The sequence below is a fragment of the Octopus bimaculoides genome, chromosome 3, assembly GCF_001194135.2.
Source record: "Octopus bimaculoides isolate UCB-OBI-ISO-001 chromosome 3, ASM119413v2, whole genome shotgun sequence".
NCBI classification, from domain to species: Eukaryota; Metazoa; Mollusca; class Cephalopoda; order Octopoda; family Octopodidae; genus Octopus; species Octopus bimaculoides.
The window spans coordinates 146,277,512-146,295,775 of NC_068983.1; the positions used below are offsets into that span (position 1 = coordinate 146,277,512).

The window sequence follows — 18,264 nt, forward strand, 5'->3', positions numbered from 1 at the left end:
ATATATATATATATATATATATATATATATATAATCACACAGAGATACACACTAACAAAATATTCATGAACAGAATAATTAAAAAGACGAGCATAAGAGAGTATAAATTTTCCTGTATATTATTCACATTCAATAATAGTCCACACTACCTTTCCTTTCAGAATCCTGAAGTACAAGTATACTGTTATTCATCCACACTTCTCACCTACATCTCAATTCTCTCTGATACACTGCCCTGCGCACCAGAACAGCCAATGTCTCTGATTCTCATGCTGTAGAACATTGGTCAATTTCTTCCTTTCTGCTTTTCCTCTTGCTAAGTAAACCTACTGCCTACTCCTTGTTGCCCCTACTCTTTCAGTTTTTTCCAAACTAGTCTCTTTGCTTTTATGGTTTTGCCTACCTCACAATAGTACCACCATGTCACTCTCATTCTGGCTACAACTTTGCACATGCCACAGATTTGCTTGTCCTGAAGGAACTTCTACATGTACAAATATTCATACAAATAACACTTAATATTATAGCCACCATTTCCTTTGAACTGGTACACCTAGCCCCTTTTTCACTCTTAATCTTATAGCCACTGTCTATATCTTGTATCAATAATTGATATCTTGTAATAACCAAATCATCTTCTGCTACCCAACTTCTCTCCCTCCCTACCTTTATACTTATCACAATCACCCACTCCTCTGCTGCTCTCTCTATCTAATTCATATTGTCTCCCCAAGATAATTCACATTATCTCCCCAAGCAGATGCCCAGTCCTTATCAACACTTTTTTGTATAGAACTATTAAAATCCGTGATCAGTGACAGTTTTCCTTTGCTTTCATGTATACCTACAATATCAACTCCACATTGGACTTCTTTGCATAATACACATGGTTATATCAACCAGCTATCAATTATTTGAAACAACTGTAAAAATAACATTTGATTACATCATAATTTGTACATGGTAACTTCTTGTGTAAATGCATTTCTTACACCCTTTACTATTTGCTTGTTTTTCTCCTACCATATCTGCTGAATGATGATTATTGTTACAGTTAATTTTCAACTTCCACACTACCTAACAATGATGAAGAAGTTGGAGCTTAAAATCTGGATTTCTCTGAGCACCACCTGGTAACTATACCATATTCACGCAAACATTTTACATAAATACATACACGCATGCACATACACAATGTACACATATGTGCATGTATGTATGTGTATTTTTATCATGTGTATATATACATTATCAAAGTACCTTATAAAGTGTATGATATATAAGCAATGAATTAAAACTTTGTGATTTCCAAAACAAATGCCTAAGGAGAAAATTTGTTATTAAACGGATAACTCAATCTTAAAAGTATGTAGGCTATAATGATCATAGAGTATAAATAAATAGTACATGATAAAGTGAAGAATGATTTGCTTGTGATATTTTTTTTTAAATGCTTCAGTAATAATTGCATAATGACTACCTAAAAACATTTCTACACAATTTTTATATGTAGTCATTTCTTCAGAAATATTATGAATGTACACTACTTCTGAAGAAGAGCTTTGCAATAAAAATTGCATAAAAATATTTTTACGTAATCATTAGGTAGTCATCACTGAAACATACATAAAAGTGTTATAAATAAATCATTCCATACTATATTCTACACTGATGTACTATATATGAACACACACACACACACACACACATGTTCATACAAATGCGCATACACACATCTAAACATTTATGCACACATATGCACGCACACATGCATATGCAAAAAAGAAAAGCATTGGTCGAATTTATACTAATGAAAATTGCAAATAAATGTAGCATGTTTATAAATGATTGCAATATAAACTTTTGACAAGAACACAAGAAAATACTAAGGAACAAACTAAGAGGTATATCTTAAATAGAATACACAAATAATCAAACAACTAAGAAAAATGACAAGTACACACAACACTGAAAACAACACAATATAAATCTATATTACACCTGATTGCAAAGCAACTAATTAAACAGATACACCACTTTAAATTGGTTTTGAATTTCTAAATGCTTCCCTTGATCTTGTTTCTCACCATTACATCATGTTTTGTTTTTGAATTTTTTTTTTTTTAGCTTTGTTTTAATAAATACAATCCAACCTATGTTTTTATTGGTAATTTCACCTTGTCATATGTGTTTAAATAATTCTTAAAAATGAAGTCTTTTCAACAATTACTATCAATTTTCTTCAATGAGGACAAAAAAGTTGCTAGAGATTAAACAAAATGAACAAAAATTAATCTGAATGAATAAAAGAATCAAGTTTTTATAACTAAAGAAGAGAGACAATTCCCTACTATCCCAGAACTTAGTTTGTAGATGCTATTGCTAACATTAAATATTATAGTTTAAAACAATGTACTATGATCAAGAGTTTATTTTTAGTTTGTTTTCACGTTATAGTTTCTAAACAAGAGAAAAAAGATACAAAGACAAACAAACAGGATTGGAGCTGAACAGCTATTAATCTGATAGCTAGAGGGGTTGAAAAATATCAAGATCGACACAATGAAGTCAGAAAGATGATAAACAAACCACTAGATGTTGGTGAGAAAGCATTGGAACCTGTTGGAGTTGAGGACTGGCTACTAAATTGGCTAAAATCAGCAAATCCACCACCTGAGAAGCAGAAAAATATTATTTAAAAATAAATCAAACCTTGATGAGAAAAAAAAAAAATCAAAGTGAAAAGGGTGCAGAATATTTCCCAGAGGGATCATGCTGTAATGCAGAAGGAAAGCACTAGCTATAGAGCCTATTTTATAGAAAAGGTTTCATAATTAACCTTGCATTAATTAGCTGAAGCAGGAATTTGTATTATTTATGACTACATATCTTTAAAGTCATAATCTGGAGTTGATTAATACATAAATTTAAATGTTTAGTGACTAGGATATATAAAGTAGAGGGGATTGATGACAACCATAAAATTATTCTAATGTTCTTAAATAATAATCTAAGTGTGTTTCTCCATTTTATCTATTTCCTTCCACAAGATACAAGGCACAAATATTTGTTAATAGCCTTCAGATAACTTCGATCAAAGGTCAGTCACATACTGACCATTTCAAAAGTTTGATATATTTCACCAATATCTAGAATTTCTAGAATTTGGCTAAGGCATTCTTGTTGTTTCTTTGAGAACCCCTAACATCTCATACTTACTGAAAAGACATGTGACCAGAGCATGAAATTTAACTTACAATAAAGATGCATTTGACTGAAAATTCCACACCAACTGATCATTCATTTCAGTTGGTAATTAATGGCCATCTATCACAGACAACACCATCCAGTATATTTTTCAATAGAAATTTAACTGGTGTGTCCAACCGATATTTGTTTCCATTCAGTTTTAATGATATTTTTTATACAGCATAAACAAATTAACAGTTAATTTGAAGAATCTACATAATGAATGATACATATATAAAAAAAATCTTTAGAAGCAGATAAAGATGGTATACCACTGGGACAAGCAAAAAAAAGCAGGAATAAATTAATTAAAAATCAGAGAAAGGGAGACAGACAAACAGAAATTAGGAAAACCATGCAAAAAGTGCAGATAAAGAACTAATAGGATATTGGTATGTACATCACCAGAAATCAAATAGTATAATGATGCAAATGAGTTAAAAGCAAACTACTGCTTGATAAAAATCTATATTTTTAAGAAAATAACAAAATTCTAAACTAATAAATTTCTTATATATACACACATACATACATATATATATATGTATATATATATATATATATGCTAGAGGTAAATAGTGACATTTCAAGAATTCTTTCATATTTTAGTTTATAAAAAAACTTTAAATAAATGTAAAATAGAAAACCGAATATTTTATAGAATATTTGTTGAGATATCAAATGAGTTAATAAATGATAAAAATATACTATGTATCTACAGGAACACTGTAAGAATAACAATGATGTAATTCTACCTGACGACGCATTTGATGAGGGGGGTGTGCTGGCAAAGGGATCATTACCAAGTTCACCAAGTAAATCAAAAGTAGCTGAGCTAGTAGGGTTTGGAAGATGTATTCTATTGGTTTGTGATTGTTGTTGCTGCTGCTGTTGTTGTTGTGCTTGCTGTGCTTGTTGAGCTTGCTGAGCTAAGGTTGGGTTCTGATGCAACTGTAACTGTTGTGGCTGAGTAGATGTGACTTGTGAAGCAACAGGATTTGGCAAAGATGGCGACTGAGTCTTGGAATTGTTCTGGAAAAGAAAAAGTTTTCAAGACCTACTTAGATTTTTTTTTTTTTAATTTTTTTTTTTTAGATATTAACTTGGGATTTATCATCACCAAAATCTTTGTTAAGCATAAAAGCATTTAAAGGTGATAATGAATAAATTACATAATTAAATATGTTCTGAACCAATAGATAAAATTCTAATAACGAAATAGTCTAAAGTTATATACTATTCACAAAGCAATGTGAACTCAATATTTATGATACTAAAATACAACTACAGAAAAACTTCTAAGAAGGAGGATAATGATCACTAAAAAAGTGTTTTTTGTAGAATCTGACTAGCATCTGGTTTTCAATGCTTACATGAATTTCTACAAATATTGATATTTATATGAATTGTTGGAACATTTAACAACTGAATGTCTTTCAATTATGCTTTGCTATTTCATCATAGCACTAACCATCAGAACAAGGCAACTTAAGTCATCAATGTCTATTGGATTGTTTCTTTAGATTTTTGTCTTTTTTTACTCTCATAGTCAGGAAGTTAGTACTCATTATCCCTTATTGGGCCTCTGAGACTGACGGCAGTGAAAGAGAAAGCTATTCTCAAACCAGAGACCTGGCCTAAATGCTTGCAACAGAATAGATTCACTCAAGAAGGCCATGGTGAGATCTGAACTCAGAACACAAAGAACCAGAACAAATACTACAAGGTATCTGGTCCGACACTCTTACAGTTCTGCCAATCCACTTCCCTGGATTGGTACATTTATTCGTTGACACTTAAAGAATGAAAAGTAAAGTTGATCTCAATGTGATTTGAACTTAGTGTAAATACTGTGAGGCAGTTCACCACCTTGTAAACACATCCTCTAACATGTAACAATATACTCAGGTTACTTCTTAGAATTTCACTACAGACTGAACCCTTCTTAGAACAATCACAGGAACCATTGAGGTAACTGAGTCAGCAAATGAAATCAATGTTTCATTGCTTACAGTTACATGTTTGAAGGCAAATAGTTTCAGAATTATTACAAGAACAGAGTTTGCAGCTCAACTTTTGATTTGGTTTTAACTTAAACTTTACACCAGCATTCTAATGTTTGTACATCTGAAGTTTTTAAAATTAGGTAATAGAGTTGCTGCTATTAACAACCACAAAAGTCACAACTTTGTCATTTACTAATATCCTTTTTAGGTTCAACATCATAATAACTGTACAAGACTTTTGTCTTGATTATGTTAGTTTAAAAGTATTTTGATCTATTAGACCATCATTACATCCTAAAATATTCTCCTTAAAATTTGAATGTTTACATTCTTGGTCAGTATCCTTCACAGAATGAGTTAAAAACAAGAATTCAGTTCTAATTAGATTTTAATTTAAAATCAGAGTTTCAAACAAACATTAGATCAACTATTAATGAATCAACAAGGAAAATAAGCTAAAATTTAAAATGTGTTTGATTTTAATTGAAGCCAAGATTTTATTTTGACTATTTTTCGTATGTCAAATAATATTATAAAATATTTCTATTTCATTTTATGAGTATTTCAAAAATAAAAATTAATTAAAAATCAATAATGAATAAATTTAAAGTATACATTTCAAAATTAAATATTTCAGGTTTATTCCAGCAATATTGTAAATATGCAAGCATGTTTTTGATATATAATTACTGATGAGGTTTATACAGTTTTTAACTGTCTATGCACTAAACTACTGACTACGGCAGGGGTAGAGTAACTTTTTAGTGCGGTGGGCAAAAATTTCCTAAGAAAAAGGTCCGTGGGTGGATCACAGGTTCTAACTCTTATATTTGTGTACATCTTGTACACATCTATGTATAATTTGATATACATTAATAAAAATAGGTTTAACACATTAAATTAATGCGTAACATCATTAACACTGCCACTGAATTTAGGATGTTTATATTACCTAGAGGTAGTCTATATTTTTCAGCTGAGGTGTAGTTGGGTCTCAAGGGCATGGTACAAACCTAGCAATATGTTTTATAGTGAAAACAAAATTTCCATTCAAATGGCAATTACCAGATGATTTCTAACTATTTCAAGTCATAGTGGAAACGCGACCTATGTCGCAAATTGGCAATACAAATATTGTATAAATTTTTATGATTGAAAAATTCACTATATTTTGTATATATGAGTATATCAGCCTGCGGGTACAATAAAATGGGCTCATGGGTGCAACTGCACTCGTGGGTGGGAGTTTCCCCGCCCCTGGACTACAGGATCAAGAGTTCAAACCTTGCTATTAGAACCACTGTAGTTGGCATATGATCAAGGGAAATAATTCTGCTTGTTTCAGTGGGTTGCCTGACAAACAGGTTCTACTCCTATTTCACAGTTGACTGGTTGGCATAGAAAAAATATCCAACTGTAAAAATATAATTGCTTCAGCAAAAACAATTTCAGCTATGTTTGAAAGAAAAGATATATGTAGAAGAAAAGCCATCATCAAATACAAAGTTACATTAATGCAACTATACTATTGAAAGATAGCTTTAGAAAGACTGAACTTAAAATACACAAATTAGTTTAAAATTTACTTCAAGCAAAATTAACTTTAATATTGTGCATATATTTTCTAAATTGAAACAATGTGATGATTGTTTATCAAAAATCTAAGGAAAAACTATGTTTAAAAAAAGAAAGAATAAAAAGTACAATAAAACTAGAAGCTAGAATAAAGTTGAGACAGTTTACTTCTTACCTGAGAATTTTGCACAACTAATTTTGGGGCATTTTCACCAAGTAAGGATCTTAATGGTTTTGTAGTGTTCTGTTTGTTAAATGCTGATTCATTAAGACGGCGAGCTTCTTCTTTCAAGGCATCTGTGGGTGGTACATGCCAACGCTTTCGTTCGTATTTTTGAATCATAAAATCTTTCACTTTGTGTTCTTCTCTGGAATCATATTCTTGACCAGATCTGGGATCATATAGCCCAAGCCAAACTTTTTTACAAAACTGAAAAAGTAAAAATAACAAAATTACAAAAACATTCTCTTTGGGAAAAAATAAGAAAAAGGGTGAAGTTGGTTGCAGGATTGAATCCTTTAGCAAGGAGATTACTGTCAAATGTAATATTTATTCACATTGCTTTAAATTAACCATGCGTTATTTTGCAGCTTCAAGATTTTGATGATGTGATTGTTTATTTTTAAAATGACATTGCAGGCTTGGTGTGAGAGGTTGGATCTGATCATTTTGAACTTAAAACAGGAAGAAAATTTGGGCCAGGTATAGCCTGTTTTAATGCTAAAAGTTTAAACATTAGTGAATTCATACCAAATCAAAGACTGTAACATTTATAAATATCTCTAAAGGCTGAAAGGATCACTAGGCTCAGTGCTTAACGCAACATTTCATGGCATAAAGAAAATTTCTTGATGGTTTCTTATGTACTCGTGAGAACTAAATTTTTTTCAAAAATTTCTTTTATATAAAACAAATAAGTTTTATATGCAGACAGATACACACAGCTTTCAGAATATAAAATGTGTATTCCTAAATACAGTTTAATACAAACATCTTTTGTTTCAGTGAAAAAAAAAAAAACTCAAAATCTTTTTGATTACACTTGGACTACATTCAGTGCAAGGATGGAGTTCTTTCAGTTGAGTGTTTATAAACAAAAAAAAGATCAGAGGAATTTTTTTTCCTTCTAAATATAAGTATTTTGACAATTTTACAGCATCAAACAAAGTAAAACGCAGTCCTACCTATTTATATCAAATATCTAGACCAGTGGAGTTATCTTACCTGTCTGCATCAGTTGATACATTTAAAACCTAGTCATTTAGCTAACTTGTACTCTGTCTTTCAAGCAATGGAACATTGCACAGCCAATGGATTTATAATTGCTTTATCTCTAATCTCTGCATCCAGTGCTTATGTTTTGCTTCTATGCAACACACACAATTCATAACCAACACTAAGTCTCTTTCAAGGTTAAATGCACTTAACATCTCATTTCCAGATATGGCTCCCTGTTATTGCTTTCTTTCATGCCTTGCAGGCCTGTCAATTCTTATAGCCTCATCTATTATGCAACTCCATCAGTATCCAACTGTTTGGTGAGAATATTGTTCCATTCATAGAATTGATGTATAGCTTGCATCAAATTGTCTCTTACTCATGCCCAGTTGTCCTGTGTTATGATTCTCTATCTCCCCCACCATGTTTGTATAGACATCACTTAGTGCTGACTGAAAATTCCATCTAACAGTGGTATCTTCTGGCTTCCATCATTTTTCTCAGTTTCCTAATTTTCCTTGACAAGTTTCTAATTTGTTGTATGGTTTAATCATTAGGAAAGTGTTACACAGTAAAATCATTAACAAAAATGACTTAAAAGATGGGTGATGTGAGACAGATGTTTTCAATGCACAGCAAAAGAGAATTGAAAGCATTCAAAGAGCAACAGACAGCAGATGAATTTGGAAGATAGACTAGATTGTATATACACTACCTTTTAGAATAATGTCTGAATACCAAGTGTAGCCTGGACAGTGGAGAGAATTCAGCACATCTTTAATGTCCACTGTTATTCTTCCCCCACCATTTTCTGGAAAAAACAGTCATGTCAGCTCTAATGAAATGAAAGCTGGTTTTCTCAAGTGTGCAATGCAAATTTTAAGGCCATTTGCAATATGAAACTGATTTCTCTTCATTTGTTGTAGTATGGTTATAAACTTCATCCTGGTATTACTTAGTATCATAATTTAAGTAGTCAGCTGTGATGACAATACCTGTATCATCAATACTTGAAGTAGCTTCACAAAGGCCTTACAGAACTGGTCTTTATATTCAGTTATTAATCCTGTTTGTGGAATAATAAATTTCATAGGTACTGTCACACTGTTTATCAGTAGTCTGAATTCAATTATTTTATTACCTCATTTGGAACAGTAGCAATATCTAAGTAACCACAACTATATAGTGTTAGTAGTTCCATTTCCGTATGTTTCATCAATAACTTGCCATTGATTTTTCTAACATATTAGAGCACATTCAAGACGAAACTATTGTCTTTTGTGCATGAGAGGAATGTAGCAAAATATCTTCATTAAGCCATGCACTTTTAGGGCATATTTGAAATTTAACTCAGCAACCAGTGTTTTCAAACGAAATATGAAAATATAAACTTGAATTTACTGTTTAAAATTTGTGGAGTAAGCCAAAAAGAGAAACAAGTTCTATAACACAGTTTGACATTGAATAGTGATAATACTTCAAGTAAAGTGCTAATGTTGACATATGTAGGTCAGCTTTCAAAATATATATATATATATGAGCAATAAAGAATTCATTCCTATTTCATTATCTACTCAAGTATCAGATGCAAGTACCAACTACAAATTCTCAACATTTTGTTATAAGTACTTGTAATAGAATATTTCTGAAAATCATTACAAGAATCCAATAACTTTATGAAAGAAATTTTAAGAGTGGAACTTATCTGTAAGTTATCTCATGATAACTTTATCTGACAATTTCAATCTGAAAATGAGAGAGTTTATGACAGAGCCAATTAAACAGTTCCTTGCAAACTGCTTCTCAATGCAATAATGTCAAGTTTTAAAGCACATTATTAGCCCTATACTAAAAGAGATAAGATTTGATGCAACACATTTAAATTGTCACAAAGAATATTTTTCATACAAAACAAGTGCAGCACTTGAAATTTAACTGATGAAACTGTATAGGAGCCTATCACATCATTCATTTATTCATTTATTTTATGTCTGTTTTTCCATGCTAGCATGGGTTAGATAAGTACTTATTACTAAGGCATTATTTCACAACGAGATGCCCTTCCTGTTGCTGACTCACTTGTTTTTCAAGAAATGGATTTTTTATTCCAAGTGACTTTAAAAAATTTGCACTTTGCAGAGCACTGCCCAAGGATTTATACGACATGAACTGTAGACAAGAACTTCACTGTGGGCTAGCTAAGGAGCTGGTCTGCATTAAAGTTGACTTCTGGTTAAGTGGGCCTCTATGAAGCAGACATCAACTGGTGGCTGTCACCCTCATGTGTTCAACTAAATAAGTCTTTCACTAACACATTCTAGGTTTCTGTTAATGTTTTGTGCATAGCTTAACTAAAGCTATAACTGGTGACTCCACAGAAGAACAACAGCTTTTGCTTCACACATTGAAGTAAACAGAAAATCGAAGAAACACTGCAAGTAATCACACAACAGCACTGAAGCTACCACAATGCTGGCCAAATAAGGCTAAGCTATGGTTCACCCAGGCAGAAGTACGATTTTACATATGCAAAATAACTTCAGACCTAATGAAATATTCGTACATAGTAGCAGCACGAGATGAGGACACAGCAATGAGAGTGCTGGACATTTTAACCCAACCCCCAGCAATGTACAAATACACCACATTAAAAGACAGGCTGGTGGATACATTCTGATGGAGCAACCAGGAAGCAGTAGCCAAGATACTGGAGGAAGAATTAAAGATGTTGGCATTAGTTTCCCCCATCGAGTCACCTTCCATTTTGTTTAGGGAAATATTCTTCTGCAAGTTACCACTCCAGGTCCAAGCCCTCATAACTCAGACTGCAGCAGTAAGTGAAAGCAGCTGACAAACATTTTTTATCCAGTGGTGTTATGGTCAATGCCATAGGGTCAGCCCCAAGACATGGTAGAGTTAAGCAAGGTGACCTGTGTTTCTACCACACAAAGTTCAGAAAAAAGGCTACAAAGTGCAAACAATCATGTAGTGTCAGGACCCCTGAGAAACCCCAGGGCCAGTTGCCATTGGGATACCTTGGTGGCCAGCAAACATGATCAACTGCTCCTCTATGTCCACGATCAGTGCTCTGGACATATGTTCCTAATCGACACAAGAGCAGAAGTTAGTGTAATCCCAGCGTCAGCAAGGGACCTCCGTTATGAAAAGTGATACCAACCTTCAACGGCTGCCAATGGCTTTACAATCGAGGCGCATGGTTGCCGCATCTTTTTTCTAAAAAGGATGCGGCTCACAAAAATACACATGGGCATTCATCATCACCAATTTCCATCAGCCCATTATCGGGGCAAACTTTCGAGCACACTTGCTACTGGTTGATTTGCCAGGGAGACAACTCATCAACTGCAACACATAAATTTCCATGTCTCTGGCAACATCTGCACATGCTGTCTACTACATAGCAACCATCTGTCAGACCAAGAACAAATTCTCGAATCTCCTTGCAAGTCACCCCAATCTCACAACCCTGACATTCTCCAAATCTACAGCCCGCCACGGAGTGCCACACCACATCCCCACCACCAGTCTCCCAATGCACAACCTTGCACATCATCTATCACCAGACTAACTTACTATCACAAAGGCCAAGTCTGACAATATGGAGGCACTGGGCATAGTTCGCCAATCAAGCAGTCCTTGGTTGACACCACTGCAAGTGGCTATGAAATCCAATGGAGTTTGGCAACATTGCAAAGATTACCGCCATAGCCCAACTAGCAGAGTGCTCGGTTTTCTTGAAGGTCAACCTTATCCAAGGTTACCAACAAATACCAGTACAAGATGACAATGTATCTAAAACTGTTGTGACAACTCCTTTTGGGCTGTATGAATTCCTATGTACACTCTTTGACCTGAAAAACGCAGCACAATCCTTCCATCACATGAAGGGCAGTGTGTGCAGGGGTCTTGATTTTGTCTTTGCATACTTAGATGATATCCTTATCACAAGCCAAAATGTGGAGCTACACAACAAGCACTTAGTGACTCTTTTTGATAAACTGGAACAGTATAGTTTAGTAATCAACCCTACCAAGAGTGTTTTTAGTGTTACAGAAATCAACCTCCTGGGACATCAAATCACAGGTGCTGGTGCTGCATCCCTGCCAGAAAAAGTGAAAGCCATCTTATATTTTCCATGCCCCACCACAAGCAAGGCTCTACACCAATTACTGGGCATGGTAAACTTTTACCATCGCTTCATCCCTTTTGCAGCAAGAGTGATCAGATCCTTATGAAGGCAATGTCAAAAGATGGTTCAAAAAGACAGGTGGAGTGGGATGATGCAATGACCTTAGCCTTCAAATCCACAAAACAAGTCCTGGCTAAAGCAACCATGCTGTCCCATCCTCATATGTCAGCTTGGACTGCACTCACAGTTGATGCCTCCAACCCAGCAATTGGGGACATTTTGAAACGATGCATCAATGGTCAGTGGCGACCAACTTGCTTTCTTCAGTCAACAACTATGACCTCCTGAACAGAAATACAATGCTTTTGACAGGGAACTGCTAGGTGTCCATCTAGGTGTCTGCCACTTTCACATTTTCTTGAAAGCTGCACATTTACAGTGTTCACAGACCACAAACCACTCACCTTTGTTATGAGCAAGCTCTCAGAGCCTTGGTTTGCACACCAGCAATCACAGCTATTGGCCAATTCCAAGTACACCACGGACATCCAACACATAGCTGGAAAAGGCAACTCAGCCGCTGACACACTCTCTCATGTTCCTACCTGCCCTCACACCTACCTAGCCCCAATAACAGAAGGTCTGGATTATGAGGCTATTGCTGCAGTCCAACAGACAGATGATAAAATCAGGGCCTACAACACTACCAACATGTTACTTTCCTTGCAGGATGTGTACTTTGGCTCTATTAGCACAACCCTATTGTGTGATGTAACCACTTGGAAGCCACAACCGATTGTCCCATTGGCTTGGCGCAGAAAGATTTTCAATGTCTTTCATGGACTGTCCCATCTATGTACTAGAGCTACACGGCACCTGCTGTCAAGCAAATTTATCTGGCAAGATAAGGCCAAGCAAATTAGGGAGTAGACCAAGACCTGCATCCCCTGTCAACAAGCCAAGGTCCATCAGCACACCAAAGCACCCCTTGGCAACTATGAACCACCACAGGCCCATTTCAATATTGACCCTGTCAGCCCCCTACCACCTTCACAGAGTTGCTCGTACCTAGTGACCTTGGTAAACTGCTACACTCATTGGCTTGAGGCTATCCCTCTCCGCAGCATGGAAACACAAAAAGTCAGCTGAGTCTTCATCACAAACTGGGTTGCACAACAGCTTACAATCCACAGGCCAACAGGTTAGTGGAGAGATTTCACTGCTGCCTGAAGGAATCCCTGACAACCAAACTTAACAGGCCCAATTGGATTGATCAACTTCCATGGGTGATCCTGGGAATCAGCACCACCCCAAAGGAAAATCTCAACACTTCTTTCACGGAAATAGTGTATGGTACCCCTCTTACAGTGCCAGAAGAGTTCCTTCTGAACATGAAGTCAGAACCAGATGTCAAAATGTACCTCGTGCAACTGAGAAACAGTGTGGGCCAGTTCCGCCCTATTCCCATTTTAATACACGGTACATCTAGATTATCCATACCAAATGACTTCCACATGGCTAACTTTGTGTTCATTCAATGTGATACATGACATAAACCCTTTCAGTCACCCTATGATGGCCCATATGAAGTCATATGTCCAAGAGACAAATCATTCCAAATCCTTATTGGCGGATGACATGACAGTTTCCATCGATAGGTTGAAACCAGCCCATCTCGATATTGACAGCCCCATCCAAGTAGCTCAACCACCAAACAGGGGCCGCTCCAGGCAAATTACACCAACCCTTAGCAAGGAACAGTCACCAAAGAGCTGAGTAACCACACGCACGGGCAAGGCAGTTAAAACACCTTCCCAGTTCCAATGAAAGTTAACAGTTCTGGGAGCTATATGTAGGGCACTGGCCAAGGATTTATGACAGATGAACTGTAGACAGGAACTTCGCTGTCGGCTAGCTAGGGAGCTGATCTGTGGTGAAGTTGACTTCCGGTTAGAGCAGTGCCCAAGGATTTATGACAGACGAACTTTAGACAAGAACTTCATTGTGGGCTAGCTAGGGAGCTGGTCTATGTTGAAGTTGACTTCCGGTTAAGCAGGCTTCTACAAAGCAGGAGTTGACTGGTGTCTGTTGCCCTCATGTGTTCAATTAAATAAATCTTTCACAGGGTCCCCGTTAATTTTTTATGTATAGTTTAACTAAAGTTATAACCTATAGGAAAATTTGTTAACAGGGAATGTCAACATAACATGACCTTTTTGCTCAAATGGTTTCATGCAAAGACAATATAATCAATCACACACACAACAGGCTTCCATCTACCAATTCCACACACATGATATTGGTCAGCATGATGCTTACAGTATTAGACACTTGCTCAAAGTGGCATACAGTGAGATAGAATTTGAAACCATGTGGTTATGAAGCACGCTCTGATCCATACAGCCAAGCACATGTGTCTTCACATTGACGACATTTATGCAATGGTGATGTTTGTTTACGTAGTTTGTAAAAAATATACCTTATTTGAAAATTGGGGGGGGGGGATCTTGTCCAAGCCAAACCAGCATGGAAAAAGTGAGTGTAAAAGCAATGATGACAATGATGATCTATACATAGTAATTTATTTTATAGCTTAGTCAGAAGAGTGAAGTAATAGTACCTTTGAAATTTTTGCACAGCTTCCAAGACTGGTGATGAAATGGTGGAAGACACCATGATTTGTTGACTATATTCAGCTTGGAGATCTGGTCTAAATACATGGAATAGAGCAGACTTTGTTTAAGGGAATCCAAGGACCAGATAGTAGTGGTAAACCAAGAAATGGATTAAGCCTACTTCCAAAACTAATTTTACACATGTAATGCTAATGATGATACTAGAAAAAGTACTGTGAATTTGTCTAAGTAGACAAAAGAAAATTTGATTAGACCAGATTTGAAAGGATAAAAAAAAAAAGAAAAGAAATTTCCCTTTGTAGGCACATTGCAGGGAAGACAGGCTTAAGAACTGTCTTACCTAACTCAGTATTCAAAAACTGACACTTAAGATTATATTCATCACATACAAACTTAGAAATCCCTTTAGCATTTAAATGATATAAAAAGAAATTTATTCAGCTTATTACAATTTTGTTTTTATATATTTTACTACCAAAAGATGTGAGAATATTTATTGTCCTACAAATGGCACAATATAATGATAATCCTGTTCAATTATTTGGACGTGCCTCATTCAGCTGCCTGGGACAGTAAACAATATGAATGGCAGAGCAGTAGACCAGCTGCTCTGAAATCTCTGAGCTGTAGCAGTCAACATGTAGCTTGGGTTGGTGGGTTTAATGAAAGCAGTGGGTGAAGATTGTGGTGAGGAAGTGGCTGAAGACTGTGACCAGGAGGTGGGAAGTAATAGGAGGGTTAGTTAGAAAAGGAAACAAGGCCTATTTTAAAAAGTTCAACTGCTGTCAACTGACCTTTGTTGTTAGCTGATGATATATATTAATGATAAAGGAACTTTTGTATCTCTATTTAGACACATTTGCTTTGCAATCATGAGGTCTTGGTTTGAATCCTGCCACATGGTTTCTAGTGTGTGTCTCTTTACATTAACCTCAGATTGATTCAAGCTTTATGAGTGAAATTGGATAGACAGAAATTTTTTGAATGACTGTCAGGTGGACTATACCTGTAATTCAAATATCCAACTATGTCAGACACTGTGCAATGCTGATTCTCCCTGAGATTACCTTAAAGGCATAAAGTTATTCTAACCATGGTCATCTATTTTCCTTTTTTTTTTTTTTGGACCAACTATATAATCTGAAATGTCTATCTTCTTTTAAAACAGTACTATGTGATTTGAGGGAGATTTGGCTACTGTTCTTAGAAGCTCTCTCATTGGTTAATTCAGTTTTTTTTTAATAAATTTTTTTTTTTTCATTTTAGCTTTATGTTGGTTTTGGTCAAGCTAAGTTTTGAACAAAGACATTTCAGCTGTGACCATCTTATTTTTATTTTTTTTAAGCAAATGTGTCTTCCTTTTCTTTTAAGTCAGCAGGGGGTTATTAAGGGAGATTTGAGTGCTATTTCTAGCAAGTCAAGTGATTATGGAGAGGCTCTCTTGTTAACTTGATATAGTTTTATCTTCTATTGCTATATAGCATTTTTACCATTTGGGTGTAACAATATATATTGATTGTATGAATGTCTTTTTTCACCAATTTGAGAGCCAAAAATCTGTGTACATTACAAAAATTTCACTTTTACTCAGTTTCTTCTGCACAAGTTCCTTAGGAAGATTTTCTCTATTTCTTTGCTGTTTACCAACATTATTTTTGTCCAGATCCAAAGGAAATAGAGAAGTTCATGTTACTGTATCTCTATTCATAAGCAGATGTATACAAATAAGGATAACTTTGGCTATCACTGATTCTTTTTATCTATGGTTACGTTCTGTATTGAGTCATCTCCACCAGCCAATATATTGAGTTCAACTCATAACTTGTAGATTTTGATTCTGCACTTGGCTTATATCTTGTCTAAGACAATGTTACATTGAGGTCATGCTGTTAGCCATAGCTAGGCAGAACATACATCATGGATGAAGGATCAATAACTGTCCAAAACTGTGCTGTATTATGAACTCTACACTGCCAACCATGATAAAGGGATGACATAGAAAAGATATAGAGATGTTCTGAAATCACTCACTGCCTATCATATTGACAGTGGTCTACTACAACATCTAAACACGAAGCTTGGTGATGCACAATCCACCAGTACATCTCTTATTCAAGAATACACATAAGGCTACTTTTGAGGACAAAAGATATTTAAAAAGAGAACAAGGACACAATAACACTGAACCCAGAACAGAATTTCCTTTGCAACTACCGAGGTTAGGTAGTTTATCCCATATTAGCCTAGTGAGCCTACAGTCAATGTGAGCAGTCCCAAGATGAATACTCATGTGGGAAACCAAGCTATGATAATTGTTTCCAAAAATAGCCAACATATTCTAAACAAAGGGCATATCAATTGGGAAATATTTTGTAATATAAACTGTTGAGAACTTTTCATATATAGGAGAGAAAATAGGTAAGTTTGTAGTGTCACGGGCACATAAAAATCTTTCTCAACATTGTCAAGCAAGTGTAGAAATTTATACAGCAAAAGAAGTCTGTCACTACTCATTATCTCATAAAATATAAGAGATTCCAACAAATGTTTATTTTAATAATGTTACTAAGCTGCTCCAGAAAGTACTCCACAAAGCTGCTTATTAAATATACATAACTAAAAATAAATGCAAAAAGTTCTAATATAACATATTTCAGTGAGGTTGTTTTGTGAAGAAACTTGGGGGTTTGTTTAATCAGTAATACAATCTCATCAAAAATTAATTGGAAGAAATTAATTAGATCTTACAGGGATAAGGTATCAGTAATATTTGTCTGTAAATCATACTTAGCAAATCAAAATTTATCTCTAGCTTATTTATTTGAGTAAGCATGTTTTATATGCACTTCATTAAACTACAATTAATATCAGTATCACTCTACCAAAAATGCTAAAAAAAAAAAAAGTTACACAATAAAAATATGCACCTTCTACGAGACACCCAAAAATCAACAAAGAGATCTAAAAACTAATAAGCCTCAGAGCCTAACAAAATCGCTAACTAAAAATACCTAAGACCTGAAGGAATCATTGAACTCACCAATATTTGCAACTGCTTGTACAAATATAGTCAGATTCCCAGTATTTTGAAACTAAATAAATAATTACAATTCTAAAGCCAAGTTAAAACCCAAGTTATGCATCTTAAAAAATACTCCTTCATATCACTTTCACGCGTGAAAAAGTGCCACACCCTAACAGTTGAGGGAACCCGTGGAAGAGGTAGGCCCAGGAAGACCTGGGCTGAGGTGGTGAGGCAAGACCTTCGTACATTGGGCCTCACCGAGGCGATGACTACTGACCGAGACCTTTGGAAATGTGCTGTGCGTGAGAAGACCCCGCAAGCCAAGTAAGATCGTTGCCAGTGCCCCTGGACTGGTTCTTGTGCGGGTGGCACATGAGATGCACCATTTTGTGCGTGGCCGTTGC

At 35.2% G+C, this 18,264-nt stretch overlaps 1 protein-coding gene across 2 annotated transcripts in view; it reads right to left on the bottom strand.

The window, feature by feature from the left end:
• The window catches only part of LOC106882771 (arf-GAP domain and FG repeat-containing protein 1), a 96,168-nt gene that overhangs the window by 10,146 nt on the left and 67,758 nt on the right, over positions 1-18,264 (bottom strand). The window contains exons 3-5 of one of the 2 annotated variants that reach the window (XM_014933553.2): positions 7,006-7,260; positions 4,005-4,281; positions 2,590-2,673 (exon numbers count right to left, since the gene is read on the bottom strand). In XM_014933553.2, the coding sequence (XP_014789039.1) occupies positions 2,590-2,673; positions 4,005-4,281; positions 7,006-7,260 (616 nt within the window). The remainder of the gene's footprint in view (positions 1-2,589; positions 2,674-4,004; positions 4,282-7,005; positions 7,261-18,264) is intronic. The other variant, XM_014933554.2, reaches the window with a different exon arrangement.